Source organism: Dryobates pubescens, chromosome 9 (genome assembly GCF_014839835.1).
Source record: "Dryobates pubescens isolate bDryPub1 chromosome 9, bDryPub1.pri, whole genome shotgun sequence".
NCBI lineage: Eukaryota > Metazoa > Chordata > Aves > Piciformes > Picidae > Dryobates > Dryobates pubescens.
Genome location: NC_071620.1, coordinates 21,109,969 through 21,127,335, shown reverse-complemented (window position 1 = coordinate 21,127,335; position 17,367 = coordinate 21,109,969). Strand labels below are relative to the sequence as shown.

General features: G+C 39.0%; 1 protein-coding gene across 1 annotated transcript in view; it reads right to left on the bottom strand.

Moving 5' to 3' along the window:
- The window catches only part of COBL (cordon-bleu WH2 repeat protein), a 161,778-nt gene that overhangs the window by 59,271 nt on the left and 85,140 nt on the right, over positions 1-17,367 (bottom strand). The window contains exon 8 of the mRNA XM_054164038.1: positions 14,553-14,747. Coding sequence (XP_054020013.1) covers positions 14,553-14,747 — 195 coding nt within the window. The remainder of the gene's footprint in view (positions 1-14,552; positions 14,748-17,367) is intronic.

The following is a 17,367-nucleotide window of genomic DNA, read 5'->3' as shown; positions in this document are numbered from 1 at the left end:
CTCCTCATTTATGTCTTCATTTGGGGGAGGGAGAGAAAACCTCAAAACACTTTAAAATAACATTTGAAAACCATCACAAATGGATTTGCTACCAAGATTCATTTCAATATTAGTAAGAGTTTAAAATACATGGTAGGACTGCAGCGCCTATTTCTTCTGACAACTTTGTCAATGAGTTTGATGTGATGAACGTCATCTCCTTGACTCATTGCCTTTGAAAAAGGCACTGACATAGAGGATTTTGTACATCATCTTCCTCAGTCTCACATCCAGGATTACAGGCTGGGTGATTAGTTAGGTTGCTTGTCTGATCTTAAAATCTTAGAGATATCGCAAGCCAGCCGAAGCTTTGCAAAATTTGGTTTGCACCTTTGTCCTATTTTCTGCTAAAAAGGTTGGGCTGTGGCCTGTAATGCGTTGTGGCTAGAAAATGGATGTCAGTCACACAAAGATTTGACCAGCAGAATCATACCCTTTCTACTGCCACTAAGCAACATCACCTCCCTGGAGTGTAAGTTTTCCCATACAATTAAAATCTTCTGTAAAGATAGCCAAGTAGAATTTCTAGTGCATAACACTTAGTCCTAGGCAATCACTTCAGAAGTCTTCTCAATTTAGAGAAAAACATACCTGACTTATTTCCAAGGTTCAAGCCCCTTTATAACAGCTCTCTTCACTTCCATGCACACAGAATGCCGAGGAAACCTACTTCGGGTGGCAAGTCAAATAATAGTTTTCAAATTCCTTTCCCATTTCCAATGGTTTGGGTTAGAAGGGACCATTAAGGATCATCTAATCTGTGTCATCCCTTCCCACTTCCTCTGCATTTCCACTCAAGTCTAGTTCCTTTCAACACTTACAAAGGGCATTTAGAGGGCCCTGCTTCCACAATCTTCAGAAACCACGAAGGGAGAATAGCAAAGTGATACCACAATATCAGACAGACGTATGTAGTGAAAAACTGAAGCGGTAATCAGTCAGAGGAACTTGATCTGCATTCCCCTCTCCCCACATCTATTACTTTTGGGATATGACTGTGAATATAACTCAAATGAAAAAAATAGCTTGAAGTAGCAGAGAATAGTTTTTACTGGATTATACTTGTGATGTTTTCTCTTGCTTTCTTACTTGGCTAAACCATGGCCAGAATGCAATGCTATTAATCCATTAAACTATACTTGATTTATACAGTACACATTTATTCCATTAATTTCTCTATTCTATTATTTCTTACCATTTTAACTTAAGACCTAAGGAAAATGGAATTACAAGCAAAATCTGAAAAGTGACACTTTTCAAAATTAAGCATGGTGTTAGGGTAACTTTTCATTTCTTTCTGAATGTCAGCTCTTCAGAAGCCTTGCTGCTTATAATGATCTTTGTCTACCAATTTCTCCTAGACACCTTGCCCAACAAAGCCTAGTAAGTACTGGACACATACTTGCTCCTTAATGAGAGCTAAACTTACAATGACATCAGCCTGTCCTATTTGTCTGTGACTTGTAAGCCAGATGAAGTTTACTTACTAAATGTTGCAACCCTGCCAAAATTCAGGGCTGCACAGAACAGTATGTTCGGGCCCTGATGTCTTGCCAGTTTTCAATGAAGTGCTTGTCGAGGGACTACATGTGGAGGTCAAGTGATACTATCGTGATCTCACCAGATGGTAACTTGTGGTATTTTTCCCAAGGCAGGTAGTATAGTCTGTTAAGAAATAGTTGGCAGGTGATCCCTGAACTCTCAGTCAGAAGTATCAGGATTATTACAAAAGATCAAAACTGCTACTGCTACTGGCAAAACAGACTGTTCCCAGAATTTTCTTGCATGTAATTCGAAGGCTCAACTCTCAAGACGTACGTTTACTTGCAAAAAAGAAAAGTATCTGTTTTATTATCTGCAATCTTAAATCAGAAGCACTCCTATCAAACAAATCTGGTATTCTTGCATAATTATTATGTGATGCATGTTAAATGGTTAAATACACACACTTTCTGAAATTTTGTTTATAAAATGGGATGCATGCTGCTAGTAAATAAACATGCGGCAACACAAAATGGAGCATTAGGAGCTCTAACGAGGATGGGTGGCACTTTGGAATGAAACTATTGAACTTCTTTAGCTTTATTGAGAAGAAAATTCGGTAATATATTATTAACTGATACTCTGAAGACATTGAGAAAGTAGTCACTACAGGGATTTTATCATCTGGCTGTAGCCTTTGATAACTACTTGTCCAGGGTCAGCATGCATGCCAAGAGAAAGATGGAAGACAGACTGAGACAGAATGTAAAACTGCATCCCACTCATCTACCAATGAAGTTTGTTTAGAATGATCTTCCTTTTGTTTTCCTTTTTACACCCAAACATTCAGCTAGAGAATTCTGCAGCTATCCTTTCTTAAAGGCGCAGCCTAAACTGTCACAGTACTTTAAGAGAATCAGTGTGTTTAAGTGTGCATATACCAGAATTAATTTTTGAAGTTGTTTTTCTCACAAAAGAAATAAAAATTCCTTCCTCTCACTGGCAGCTTTTTTTCTTTGAGCCTGCCTAAATTTGATGCTTTACATGACAGCAAGTTAAGCATTCAGCCATCACTGTGCTTTTCTCTCTTTCTTTAAATTTGGGCCTGCATCAATTATCCATCCAAGAGTATACTTATTCAGCTACATTAAGCAGCCAAACTGCACAGCAAATATTATCTGATATTCTGTCAGCTGGCTTCATGTTTGCCATTTGAGCATTGTTTTCTCAGACATGAAAAGAACAAGTCTGAATACTTCTCACTCGGCTAACTGAATGTCATGTTTAAATCTCTTCAGGGAAAAATGAACAAATCACCTTCAAATTGGAAATTAATTATTCTGAGTTCTAATTTCTTAGTCATTTACTGCAGTGTAGGCCGTTTTAAGGACCACAGACCTCTTCTACCGCTCACTTTTCTTTCTGCTTAGTACATCTTGGTAATGGACTGTGCAATAGGATAGCAGCAGCTAGGCTCAGCTCCAGTGGAAATATTTAAAAGACAGAACTCCTCAGATTTATGACTAGTTATAAAGATGATTATTTCTATAACATTTAACATATGCCATCACAGATTTTCAAGTTTGCAAAGGACAACAGTTTGTACATGGCTTTTTCGACACAAGGTAATTAACTGGAAGACATTATTAAAAGGTTCGTCATTGCACACTCTTCTTGAAGAAAAGATCCAGTAGCAAAGTGAACAGATCCAGAAAAGCAGCACTCCATAAGAGATCAATCACTCATAAGAGAGAATCCACGGAGTGCAAAAGGAGAAACATAACCCCCATGTATACAAGGGGAGAAAAGGAAGACCTGAACAATTACAGGCCAGCCAGCCTCACCCATGTGCCTGGCAAGATCATGGAGCATATCCTCCCAGAAACTATGCCAGGGGACATGGAAAATGAGGTGACTGGTGAGACCCAACATGGCAAATTGTGTCCGACAAATTTGATGCCCTTCTACAACAGGGTTACAGCATTGGTGGAAGAACAATGAATGTCACCCAGCTGAAGTTGTGCAAAGCATTTTACACTGTCCCATACGTCCTTGTCTCTAAACTGGAAAGACATGGATTTGAAGCATAGATCAGTCCATTTGATGGATAAGGAACTAGCTGGATGGTCACACTCAAAATTGCAGTCAACAGCTTGATCAGTGATCAGTGATGTATGGTGCTCCTTTGAGGTCAGTGCTGTTTAATGTTTTTGTTGGCAACATGGACAGTAGGATCAAGTGCACCCTCAGCAAGACTGCTGACAATACCAATCTGTGTGAAGTTAACATGCTGGAGGGAAGGGATGCCATCCAGAGGGACCTTAACGGGCTTAAGAGGTGGACCTGTGCAAATCTGACGAAGTTAAAGCCAAGTGCATGGTCCTGCACCTGGGTTGAGGCAATACCAAGCACAAAGAAAGGCTGGGCAGAGAATGGACTGACAGAAGCCATGTAGAGGACTTGGGGATGTTGATGGATAAAAAACTGAGTATGATCCAGCAATGTGTACTCACAGCCTGGAAAGCAAATTGCATCCCGGGCTTCATCAAGAGAAGCGTGGCCAGCAGGTTGAGCGAAGTGGTTCTCACCCCCTATTCCACTCTCCTGAGACCCCGCAGAGAGTACTGCAATTCAGCTCTGAGGACCTCAGCATAAGAAGGACATGGACCTGTTGAAACAGGTCTAGAGCAGATCTACAAAGATGATGACAGGGCTAAATCACCTCTCCTATGAGGACAGGCAGAGTGAGTGAGTTGTCAAGCCTAGAGATGGCTCCAGAGTGACCTTATAGCAGTCTTCCAGTACTTAGAGGGGGCTTTCAGAAAAAATGTGAGGGGATTTCTTATCAGGGAGTATAATGACAGGAGGAGGGGTAACAGTTTCAAACTGAGAGTAGATTTAGACCACACACAAGGAAACAATTCTTTACTTGGAAGGTGGTGACACCGGAACAGGTTGCCCAGAGACGTTGTGGATGCCCTTTCCCTGGAGGAGTTCAAGGTCAAGCTGGATGGGGCTTTGCACAACCTGATGTAATGGGAGGTGTCCCTGCCATGGCAGAGGGGTTGGAACTACATGATCTTTAAGGTCCTTTCCAACCTAAACCTTTCTACGATTCTATGATTCAGTGATGAGGAAAAGGCTGAGGTACTTAACAACTTCTTTGCTTCAGTCTTTTGTAGTAAGACCAGTTGTCTGCTAGATACACAGGTGCCTGAGCTGGAAGATAGGGATAGGGAGCAGAATGAAGCCCCCATGGTCCAAGAGGAGATAATTAGTGACTTGCAGCACCACTGACACATAAGTCTATGGGGCCAAAAGGCATATACCCAAGGGTACTATGGAAGGTGGCAGAAGTGCTCACAAAGCCACTTTCCCTCATTTACCAGCAGTTCTGGCTAAGTGGGGAGGTCCCAGCTGACAGGAGATTGGCAAATGCGACACCCATCTGCAAGAAGGGCCAAAAAGGAGGATGTGATGAACTACAGATCAGTCAGTCTGACCCCAGTGCCAGGGAAGGTCATGGAGCAGGTCAGCTTCAGTGCCATTATGCAGCACATACAGGGCAACCAGATGATCAGGCCCAGTCAGCATGGGTTCATGAAGGGCAGGTCCTGCTTAATGAACCTGATCTCCTTCTACAACAAGGTGATCGACTCAGTGGATGAAGAATAGGCTGTGGATGTTATTTATCTGGACTTTAGTAAAGCCTTTGACACTGTTTTCCACAGCATCCTCATGGAGAAACAGGCTGCTTATGGCTTGGATGGGTGGACGCTTTGCTAGGTTAAGAACTGGCTGGATGGTTGGGTTCAAAGAGTGGTGGTGAACAGGTGCCTGTTTACTCCTTACCCAAGATTTCTCTTTTTTTTACTGTCAGTTATTTAAGAGTAAAATGACTTTGCAGAATCAAGACTTGGCTTCCTTAAAAAATCCATGGTAGGGGAACTTGGTGAAAATTTTGTGGGAACCCAAAAAGACTATATCAATCAGATCACATACATCCATCTATTTGCTGAATGCATCAAGAACACTCTAAGAGAGTTGTAAGGCAGGATTTCTGTGTTAGTAAAGCTACATTTATCTGACTCATTATATTCCCAGAGATGCCAAAAGGTTACACTCTCTATTATATTTGTAGTATTTTTCCCAGTACCTAAGTGTCATGGCTTGAGTTGAGTCTGCTGTTATTTCAAACCATGCTCACATCATGCCAGCTTCAAAACGAAAGTGATGACTGGAGCAAAATATCATGGGGGTGAAGTTCAGATTGTAACATGAGAGGTTTCCTGATCTGGGTGCAGCTTTTAGTTCCTGGATTTGGGGGTGTGGGTCTCTTCTGCTGGGGCTGACATGGGTTTGGGGGGTAGGGGATTAGCTTGCTGGCTTCTGCTTGCTGCTGCTTTCTGCATTTTACTGTGCTTTTTCTGCAAATAAGGCTAAGGTAATTATATGTGCATTGTATTATCTCATTTATATTAAACTCTTTTTATCTCAACTCCTTATCTCAACCCTGAGGTTTGATTTTCTTGTGTGTGTTTGTTACTTCTCCTCACTTCTTAGAGGAGACTTACAGTTTTCCTTATTTCCCCCATACTTTGCAAACACCAACTATACTTTCACCTTTTTCCTCTGAATTTTTTTGTGAAAGCTGAAAAAGTGGCATTAGTAGCACTTAGCAATACTATTCAGTAATATTTTCTGTGTTTCCTTGTTCCATTTGCTAGAAAGAGACCTAACAGAGATGTACTTATGTGCCTTTCCAATTTCTGACAGCGCTGCAGACTCCAGCACATCATCTTGAGAATGCTTTGCACTGCTGCTGCTCAGACAAAGGAACTACAGCACGCTCCTTAGACAAAGAAACTGAAGTGCATTCTCTGTGTTATTGAACAAGCTTTATGTTCATTATCTGCTTGTGAAAAATGTAAAGCAATGCTGAACTGTTTTATCATCCTAGGAGAATAGCAAGCAACTTTCTGGTGAAAGAGTAAAGCAGTATTTATGCCAGTGTGGCAAAATAAATAATTTTCAAACCTCTCATCATAAACTCTCATCATCTACAGAAATGCATCAATGAAGTAAATAAACTTCTAAATAAAAATCCAGACAGGATGACTGTCTGGATGACTGTCTGCATAAAACCCTCTGGAAGACAAGCCTAATGGAAAGTTTCATAATTACCATGCAGTATTTACAGCCTAGTACACTCCAAATAAGAGATTGATGCACAAATGTGATACGAAGAAGAGAGAATCTCCATTTTTGATGGTTTTATCTATTAATTCTATTAATTCTTTATCTCTATTAACAGAGATAGACTCAGCTGTTGTTTGACTTTATCAAAATACTGCATCATGCTAATTGTGTATGTCCCCTGCCTTTTAATCAGGCATCATACATAATCCAGCACACAATATCCAAACTCTAATACAAAACCTAGAAAGACAGTATTAGTTGAATTGTCTTAGCAGCTGTATTACTCTGTCATCTCCAGTCCACTGGGAATTAGCATTAAGTTTATTCTTAAACTATGGAAGGACATCTCATACATTCCTGACTACCTGGTGACTTCTTAAAAATAAAACAGAACAAAAACACCAACAAAGAAGTATTCATCTCTAAGGCTTACATGCTTATATAACTTGGGACCTGAACAGCATCATGAAGAAAGAGCATCTTAAAGATTCAATATCTCCCACCTCATCACAAAAAATGCTGTTGAGAGATACCATGACTTGCCTGAGAATATTTACAAGTCTGCCACCAAAACTGGAGATCACAGCTAACACTCATGATATTGCCATTAATGATCCAAGGCAAAGGAACTTAGTAACACACAGCATTCACATTTCAGGCCTTATTCATGCACAAAAGGAGAATTAAACTGTAGCAAACAAAAAAAAGGTATACAAACAGTCAGAAAACTCCTTTTAATCAACTTAAAAAACCCAAACATTAAAAAGTCAGTCAAGTGTTGTCCCTCTTCCTTCAGAACAAATCCAGCTTTCATATCCTCAGGGAACTTACAAAAAACTGAGATGTGACCTGTAATAAGCAGTGTTTTGTACAAGTAAAAGATGAGATTTTGAAAAACAGCAGAAACTTATTCATTGCATCCTTCCTCAGAATGTGGAAAAAAATATCTGTAATTCTCAAATTCTGTTATTCTGGATGCTCCACAGGAAAAACCAAACCAAACAAAAATAACCCCAAGAAAAAAAGCCAAAAAACAAAGCCCCCCCCCCGCCACACACACAGACAAAAGAAACAAAAGACCCCACAACATTCACAGAACATTTCAGGGAGAACGGAAATGTGTCATAAGACAAAGGTTGAGAAGACCTCACCCAGAAGACCTTTAAGTCAAAAGAAACCTCCCTTCCTCTCTAAAAGATGATAAAAAAACCCCACGCACTCCTATCTTGTTGATTTCTAGTAGACATTTCTGGCTTAGGTGTAACCTGTGAAAAGAGATAACTAATCTGAGTCCATCCGCCCTTTTGCTGACTCTGGTCTTACTAAAATTGAATACAACTGTCAGATGGTTTCCACCATGAGCTGCTCATTACCTTTCATCATATACAGAAATACAGGAAAAACTGTAAGATAAAAAGGGAAGAAAATACCTTCTGCATAAGGCTATTTTGCTGCAGTACAAGAAGCAAACAACCCACCCCCTGCCCAAGTACAATGACAGTGGTTTCTACAAAAGTAGCATCAATCAACTAGGTAAATTTGAAACTCTTGTTCTCAGGACATAGGATTCTGATCAGAGTGGAGTTTTCACAGTAAGTAATTAGAGCAGATGCACAAAGGATGAGGTAGATGACAGCAAGCTGGTAAGAGTACGGTGCTTACAGAGATGATCACAACAGATGTTAATTAAGCAGGTTTTATTCACCTCTCAGTTCTGCAGGTAACTGTGGTAGATGTTCTCATCCAGTTATGATTCTTCTGTCCCTCAACTTCCCTACAATAGCAGTCCCTGCTGGCATCATGCCTCTCCCATCAAATGGAAAGTTAAAAAAGGCTGTCACCGACACAAATACAGGTTATTTCTAAGCACTCAGCTGCTGCTCAAAGGAAAGCCAACTGCAGGAACATTGTTATTTGAAGGACCAGGTTTATCCAAAATACTCACGGACAAAGGAGATTCAAGAAGCTAACTCACAGTGCACACAGATGGAGAGCGTTAGTAATGGCATCCTTACCGACATAGCTGTGCATACTGGGAACATACCTTACGCTACACTGTTCTACAGGATGTGTATTCCTAGCTTTAGTGCTTTTTGCATACACTGGGTAATATGTTACTTTGAAAATGTGAAGAGTGCAGCAGTTACACTGTGATTTCATATCAGTCAAGATTATTCTTGAAGCCAGCTCACCACAAATCCGTGGTGTTAGGTTATGAAGGTAGGTTGAAGAGCGGTAATCATTTTGTGCAAACACACAAGAAGGATATTTGCATAAAAACCTGCTGTGCAAGGGAGACATTAATGGAAGAAATATTTTTATACTAACAATGTCAACTTAAAATTCCTTTTGCAACAGAAGGTGGCATAGTGAAAAATAATATGAACTTAAAATCACAGTGGCCAGATACTGAGTTGCTGAGCAACCATATGTAGCTTCTGACATCTTAAAAGTTCAGAAAACATCAAGCTATAAACTCAGCTTCCTAGTTACTGACAGCTGAGCTTACCATTTCTAAAAATCTTGGCCACTGTTTCAAAACACGTTTTACTTCTAAGGAAGATAATGAATCACATTTCCAAATGGCTTCCAAGTCAGTACCTATAGCATACACACATATACACAGGAAATTTGAGTACTGCAAAATCAGGGACAGATTCTGGACATTTGGGAGAGTCTGTGATTTAAAAACACTTTGAATGGATTTACTGTGTTCATTATGGTTTCAATATAATTTTATCCATACATTGCCTTAATTTCTTCTCCTATATTTATAATACTTGAACACTATTCTATGGTTCTTTCTGGCACAATGCATTCTAGGTATGCCTTCACTCTAGGCAATGCTTACTTGCAGAGTCATTTGAAGTATTTCAGGATTGCCTGCAGATGGTCACAAATTCAACAGCTTTCAGCAGGACATTTCATTAGAGTATTTCCAACCTTTGAGAGACTCAATCAACCAAAGGCTGACCTAAGCTTTCAGAAACTAGTGTATTGTAGTTGTATATATTAACATACAAAGGAGAGTGAATAGTACTGTAAAACAAACTCTGATGTGAGAAAGGCACCCCTACCAAAGGGATACAAATGCTAAGTGGTTAGGATGCTCAACCCTGTGTCCTGTTAGCTCCACTGCACTCCTATCAAAAATTGCAAGCAGAACCATAACTCTTTCGCATGCAATATGCACTGGAACAGAGGAACATATGTCTATGGAATCTGCTATTTCCAACAGGAGAACAGAAATGAAAATAAAAGAAAGAAGGAAAATGCTATGTGGATCAGTACAAGAAAACATCAACCAAGACGGCATAAAACCCACTTCTTACCCATTCCCATATTTGTAGCCTCCTTCCATTTAATAATATATACAGCAAATACCTGGAAGTATCTTCTTTAAATAATGAAGAAATTTGGCAAATTTTTCGTCTGAGTACCTTATCTTCTCCAGGAAAGAGATGTAAGTCTCATTTATATTTGTTCAAGTTAAAATGATTCTCTTAAAGCTAAACTTCTCATTTAGTCATAAAATTGGTCAAAACCAAACTGGATGTAGGGAGAAAGAAGCCTGCAGCAATGACAGAGTAAGTCTGTCACTGTTTGGCTGCAATATTCCTTTTTATTCATGTCAGTAAGCCACTTCAATTGTTGGTAAGAATATATTAGCCTTACTAAAACACTGGGGGCAAATAATCTGGTGTTAAAGGTCTGGCCTGGCTCTCATGAAGAATGAGGAGTCAACAACTGTCCTCTGTAACTCAGGTATGAGATCTAAGTGGTAAAGAGACGAATGTGAGAAGCAGGGCAAACCCCACAGTATTTCACATACATTATTTTGTCTACAGCAGCCTTCAGGCAATTATGCAAACATGGAAACAAAACCTGAACATTGTATAAAATTTATAAAGGAACATTCTGAAAGTGTGAGGCTAGCTCCTCAACTGCACTAAAACCAACATAATTTTTATTTAACCCACTGCCTTGCCATTCAACAACTAAGATTAAATCTATGATATAAATGTTAGAATATTGTATCTGTTATATTGCCCTATTCCTCTATTACTGCAGGAATTGCCCTGGTTAATAACAAGTCCCAGATGCCTTCTATTATGTACATATTATATGAAAGTGCTTCTGTTCTGAAAACCACAGTGACCAAAATAGCACACAGCTCCTTTAACACAACCTACAGGTTGCATTTCTGATTTCTGGAGTTGACATCAGAGTTATTCTACTGATGAAGGCACTGAAGAGCTGTCTTCCAGTTTTGATGTCATCTCCAAACAGCCTCATGATTTTATTCTGAATAAACCATTCCATTTCATAGAAAAGTCTCTTACAGAAAATCCTTGAGGCTTTCTGTATCATTCCCCCTCATTCCAGTTCCCACAAACTCATTTGCTGGTGCACAGTACTGTTGACCTCCAAAAGAAGCAAATATTCAAGATGACAGTTCTTGCAAGAAATGAACCAAACACACTTTTTGCATTGGAAGAGAGATCAATGAATAAGCCTCTTAGGAGACAGGTTTAACTCTGCCAGACTTCACGTGTAGCTTTTCTCTGAGTGATCTATCTACAATGGCATACTCATACGGGTTTTCTCTTAGTGCCTATACAGTGCATGACTTTTGGGGTGGGGACTCAGTTTACACTGTGACTACTCTTAAGGTAGCCCTACATTCTGCTAGCACATCATCTCAAGCGCTGTATCAGAGAACAGAGATCGTTTGCATAGAGGATTCAGTTTCTGTTCACCACCAGACTGTTCTGCTCTGCTCTCTGGGTGGTGTGGGCTCCACATTGCGACTTCAGTAGGGAGGAGACCTCCTTGCTTCTAAAGCATTAACCTTATGGATTCCATACTAGAAATGTCACCATACCCTTGTGTTTTGAAGAATCCTTTTCCCAGGTGACTTCTCATTATTCTAAATAGCATCATTTAGAAGATGCTTAACAAAAAAATAGGAGTGGAACCTTCAGGGAAGAAATATGTAGACTCTTTGGCTCCGCATCCCTTTGCAAACTACCTACTGAATGTTCAGCATTGCTCAGCTGTGCTCTGAATTGTGTTCTGAAGAGAAATGAGTGTTTTCTAGAAGAGATTTAGAACAGTCACCTTTAAACAGACAAAGAAAACTAATGATACTGCACTAACAACTACCTCAAGTTATTGCAGGGGCCTTAGCCTCAAGGAGGTAAATTACTGTAAATTCCACAGAAACAAGAGCTGCAATATGACATAATTATATTGCAGTACTCCACCTAAAAGTGAGTGGAGATAACATAAAGTACAAATTAGAACATACCAGTCTTCATATACATAGACATTTCTGATTGCAACGAATAGGCAGGGAGATGAAAAATAAATTCCTAAATAATCATCTGTGCTGTAAAGAAAATTGAATGCCCTGGGTCTTATCAATCAGTTAAAAGTAATGGGCTGATTGGGTTAGAAAGTCAAATTACAGGTACAGCTACAGTTTCCTTTTTTCCACACAACTTAATGGAAGCAGACAGCTGAAAAAATAAAAACCCTACAAAAAGCTCAGAATACCACCTTTTAAATTTTCTATTAATGTGCTAGCTCACTGGAAACAAACATGTTCTCCTTTTGCAGGATCTTCCTGTTAGTAACAGTTGCATATAAATAAAGTTTTCTAAACAAACATCTTATCTTTTTATGGAAGGAAGTCCATTAATAATGAATTGACGTCCTTCCCTGAAAAAAAAAAAATCAGCTCTAATTCTTTCCCATAAACTAAAGAAATAAACTTACACCCTGAGATTTTTCACTGTATTTTCACAGTAAACTTGGATAGTCTGCACGTAGATAAACCAGAACTGCTTGGATTTTCTTACAAAAAATACATCTGTTGCTACCTGGCCACATCATACTGAATAATAAATCTCTTCCCTCATTTTTTGATTGCTTTATGGAACTTATGCTTCATTTCAACGATACACCACATATCCTTTTTCAAACTACAGGGTGGCCTCTGAGCAACTTTCAGTCTGGGAGCTTCAGGAGCAGAACATAACTGTTTCATATTTTGACCTATTCAACCATTTTAGAAAGATGTCCTTTACCCAACAAATGCAGTCAATCAGACTTTAGCAACTGAGCTCAGAAGCTACCTTGCTTTTCATTGGTCATCTATGCTAGATACTTCTATTGTCCAAAATTAACTTCATCACAGAAAATCTTCTGACACAATCTTCATCTGCTTCCCTTCTTCAAAACACCTTTTTCTTTAGACTAAGAGAGTTTGAAGTCGACACTATGCTGCTTGTGATAAATAAAATGAACATTTCTCCCAACAGTTTGAGAAAGCCAGCACTTTAATCTATTTGCAACAATGCTGCAAAGAGAAATGTTACCATGTTTAAAGAGAGTTTAGATTTTTGATGGGTTTTTGAAACACACTTTAAAATATCAATGTCACACCACAAGAAGATAACCCTAAGAGAATGGCAAAATAAATAATTTGATTACCATACCTGTATAAGCTTAAGAGAATGCCATAGTATTTTTGTACAAAAAGAGCTCTTTATCTTAAACACATAAGATATTTAACTCTGGGGAGCACAAGAAACTTCATCATAATATTTAAAGTAGGAATTTGAGAAGGAAGTTTTAAAAAAGAAAGTGTATCAAATGGTGCAAGAAAACACTGGTTTTCTTCAGCTGTGTCTATAAATAATTACTATTTCAAAGGCATCTATTCCAGTTTTGAAAGATGAAACACTACTATCACACTTTTAGATATCCTACGAATGGGAAAATAAGATTCTGTGATCCTTTTTCAAAAGTGTGCATCAGCTTTCCTTACACAGCACTTCACTGGAGAAGGCACTTAAGGTATACTGTAACGCAGATAAACAAAAGTGACAGGGAGTGAGACTGGTGAGACTGAACACCAGACTCCCCTCCCCCACTATACTGAACTCAAAGATCACTTCCTTACTCTATATCCCAGTAATACGGTTTATTTTCTGAAGATGAGCGTGCTGTAGAGTTGACAGACCATAAGGCGATAAAAGTCAGTCCACGTTACGCAACCTTGAAGGTATTGGTTCCTTGCATTCTTATTTAGCATACATACATAGCTTCACACACTGACTTTAGCAGTTTGCATTTAGAATGGAATACTTTTTGTTGATGATGCACATATTTAGCAGCACACATACCTGAATGTTACTACAAAAACAAGAACCATTTCCTTTTCCCTTAACTCTATTAATAATTTTCAAAAGGTTAGGTCCTCCAAAAGGTTTCCCCCTATTTCTCTGTATTGCAGAACAGTGATCTTTTTTAAAAGAAAAAAAAAAGCATTGTTTTAAAAGGTTGTGCAAAACAGAAAGCAGAGCAGATTATTTGATATCCCACAGCAGCGCTGGAAACACAGATGTAGGCAAAAGCCTGACAACTACCTGGGCAAAATAGCATGCTGAAGATTTTTGTCAGTGATTAGAACTTTCACCAATTTTCCAGGACTGTCCTGCCTAATCAGGATACTTAGTCACCCTATACAATTTCCAGCTTTTCTGCCTTACTTTTTCTTCACTCTACTCTTTTTTTTAGCCTAATACCTCACAAAGCTTTTCTGATTTAAAAAGATGCTTGAGAAACCTTGAGGCATTCTCAAGAAAGCTCAGTAAATACGTACAAAACTCCCAAGACTGTCAACAATTTAATTTTCTAAGATGAAGAGTGTTGGTAAGCTAAAGGCTAGCCAAAGTATTTGGGAATGACTTCAGCTCTGATGAATGAATTGATTGTAGCCAGCACATCAAGCAAAGAAGCCCATTCTTTGGTACCACTGTTACCTGTGCTGCTGTCTTTTCTTGCTTCCTCATACGCACGTTCTGCAATGCGGGTGTCACAACTGGTGGAGGAGGTGCTCTGCGCTTTTTCACTTCTGTGTTTTCTGTCATTCCCGAGATGTTACCAAGCGACAGTGATGGACCCAGGCAACTGGAACGAGAATTCACTGAAGGGGAATTTGGAGCTGTGGAAAAACCCTGCAAAGGAATTAATGTCTTAGATTAAAATCACTTTTAAAAAACAATGGGGGGAAAAAAAGAAGCAAACCAAGACACATCTGTGGTTACTGTTTAAACAATGATGTGAATAATCATGTATGTTCTTCTGTCAAGGCTTCTGCATTGCAAACTGTAACTTCTGGAAACTTCTAAAGGTCAACTGGTACAAACCTTACAGGCAATATTAATAAGACAGAAGATGCAATGAGCACCTACTGCAGTTTAACAGCTTTGCAGGCAGGTTGGACTCAATTATTTCTGGAGGTCCTTTCCAACCTGTAGCATTCTATGACTCTGTGATTGATGGGCACAATACTGCTGCTTGCTATCTAAAATACAAGCTTCATCAAGTCACATAATTATGTTGCACAAATGCATTTGCAATTGTCTTTAAGTTAGAAGCAATACACTTTTCTGAAAGGAAGATATATTCTTAAACAAGGACACTGTATTAATCATATGCTGTCTGTGTCCCAGGCTTCTCTATTTTATTATCAGTCTGCCTGATTTAACTAAGTCTCCTCTGCAGATTTACATAAGAGAAACTGCTACTATCAAACTATTTCAAATATAACCTGCCCAATCAAACATAATCATTCACAATCTATTGAAAACAAGAACTATTTAACCTGGCCATAAGAAGCCCTATTGAGAAGCACCATTCTGGATTTTAACAGCCCTAGACAAAAGGAGAATCATAGAATGGCCTAGGTTGGAAGGGACCTCAGAGATCATCTACTCCAACCTCCTCACCATGGTCAGGGACACCTCTCAACTAGATTCAGCTGCTCAAGGACTCATCCATCCTGGCCATGAACATCCTCAAGGAGGAGACGTCCACAACCTCCACGGGCAGCCTGTTCCAGAGTCTCACCACTCTTGTGCTGAAGCGCTTCTTTCTAAGATCCAGACTAAACCTACTTTCACTCAGCTTAAAACCATTTCCCATCTTCCTGCTGCTACACACCCTAATAAAAAGTCCCTCTGCAGCCTTCTTGTAGGATCCCTGCAGGTATTGGAAGGTAGCTCTAAGGTCCCCTCAAGAGTCTTCTCTTCTCTATGCTGAACAACCCCAGCTCCCTTAGCCTATCATCATAGTAGAGGTATTCCATCCCTTGGATCATCTTTGTGGCCGTCTTCTGGACTCGCTCCAACAGGAGAAATAGAAACCATTTCAGTAATTAAAAAATTCCTTTAACTCTCACTGAAAACTTGATTAAATAAATTTTTAAAGTTTCATTGATTTCAGACCAATGCCTTAATATATTTTTATACTAATATACAAACAGAAATAGAGGGGGTAAATCTACAAATAGGAAAACCTAAGAAACATGACCGATTAAAAATGTCCAGTTTTGTGTTAATTTAGTTTTGACACTTAAATTCAACATAAATAATTTTTTGAATCTGCTAATAAAGATCTTGCAAAAACTCTTCCCTCAAACCTACAATTCACATTTTGCAGTTTTTGAGAGAAGTTTCCATATTAAATTGAAGATTTTGCTTCTCAATTAAGCTATGAGGCAGTAATTTCTTCTTGGAAATGTCTTCTGTGAAATCACCACTGATACCAATCCACTGTGAGTTGGAACAGCATACCTATTCTGGAAGCACAGGCTGACGACCATGGCACAACAGAACACGCTACAGCACTTGCAAAACTCACCCATTGAGGACATAATGCCCTCGCAAGGAATTTTGCCCTAAACCATAGAATACATACTATCAGGAAACTCAAGGCAACCAAAAATCCCATCATTTTTATTTTCAAAGAGCTAGTTCTGTGAACCTAAAGTCTTCAATCTGAGAAGTGAAGGAAAATGCTTTGCTTCAATTTTATGACTGCAAAATGATGTATGTAATACAGGTTCCTGAGCATCTGCTACAGTTCAATGTTGTCTAGATTTCCGTGAAAGCAACTGAAAATCCTAAACGCAGATAGCAAACTGACTTGTGTCTTGTTCTGCATTTACTATGCATGTCACAACTACCACTGACTTGAAACTACCTGCTGGATACTTCTGTGTTGCAGATTGCACAGCAGACTTTACCTTGGAATACTCTGTGTAGCAGGGTATGTTACTGTTCTTCTATTATTGAGTTTTACTGAAGGATCAAAGCAAAATTTGCCACATCTTTTTCATTGTCAATTTCTCTGAACTGAATAGCATCAATAGCTGCTTCACCTTTCCAGCACATGAAAAAAGTTCAAAGTGAAATGTGGGGTTTAAAAGATCAGGTCTAATGATTCAAGAAATACACTCTTGGCCCTGTGTCTTGGGTAACACAAAAAACAGTGATCTCATCTGCCACCTGCAAGTTTTAAGTCATTCTCAGTACGTATCATACCTGGCTCTGCTGTATGGTTTTGTTTACTTCTAAAGAATTGACAGTGTCCAAGGGGTGAAATATGAAGTAGTCTCATCTTTCCACACACTTATGAAATGACTGAATATAGTCATTTTAAAATGTATTCTACAACTACACTTTTGTGCCTGTTTTAATTCTTGAGTTTTCCCTGCTGGGCCAAAAAGCTTGAGAAATTTTGCTAAGAGACTTAAAGATGCATAAAAATACTAAAGAAGCCATAACACTTTCC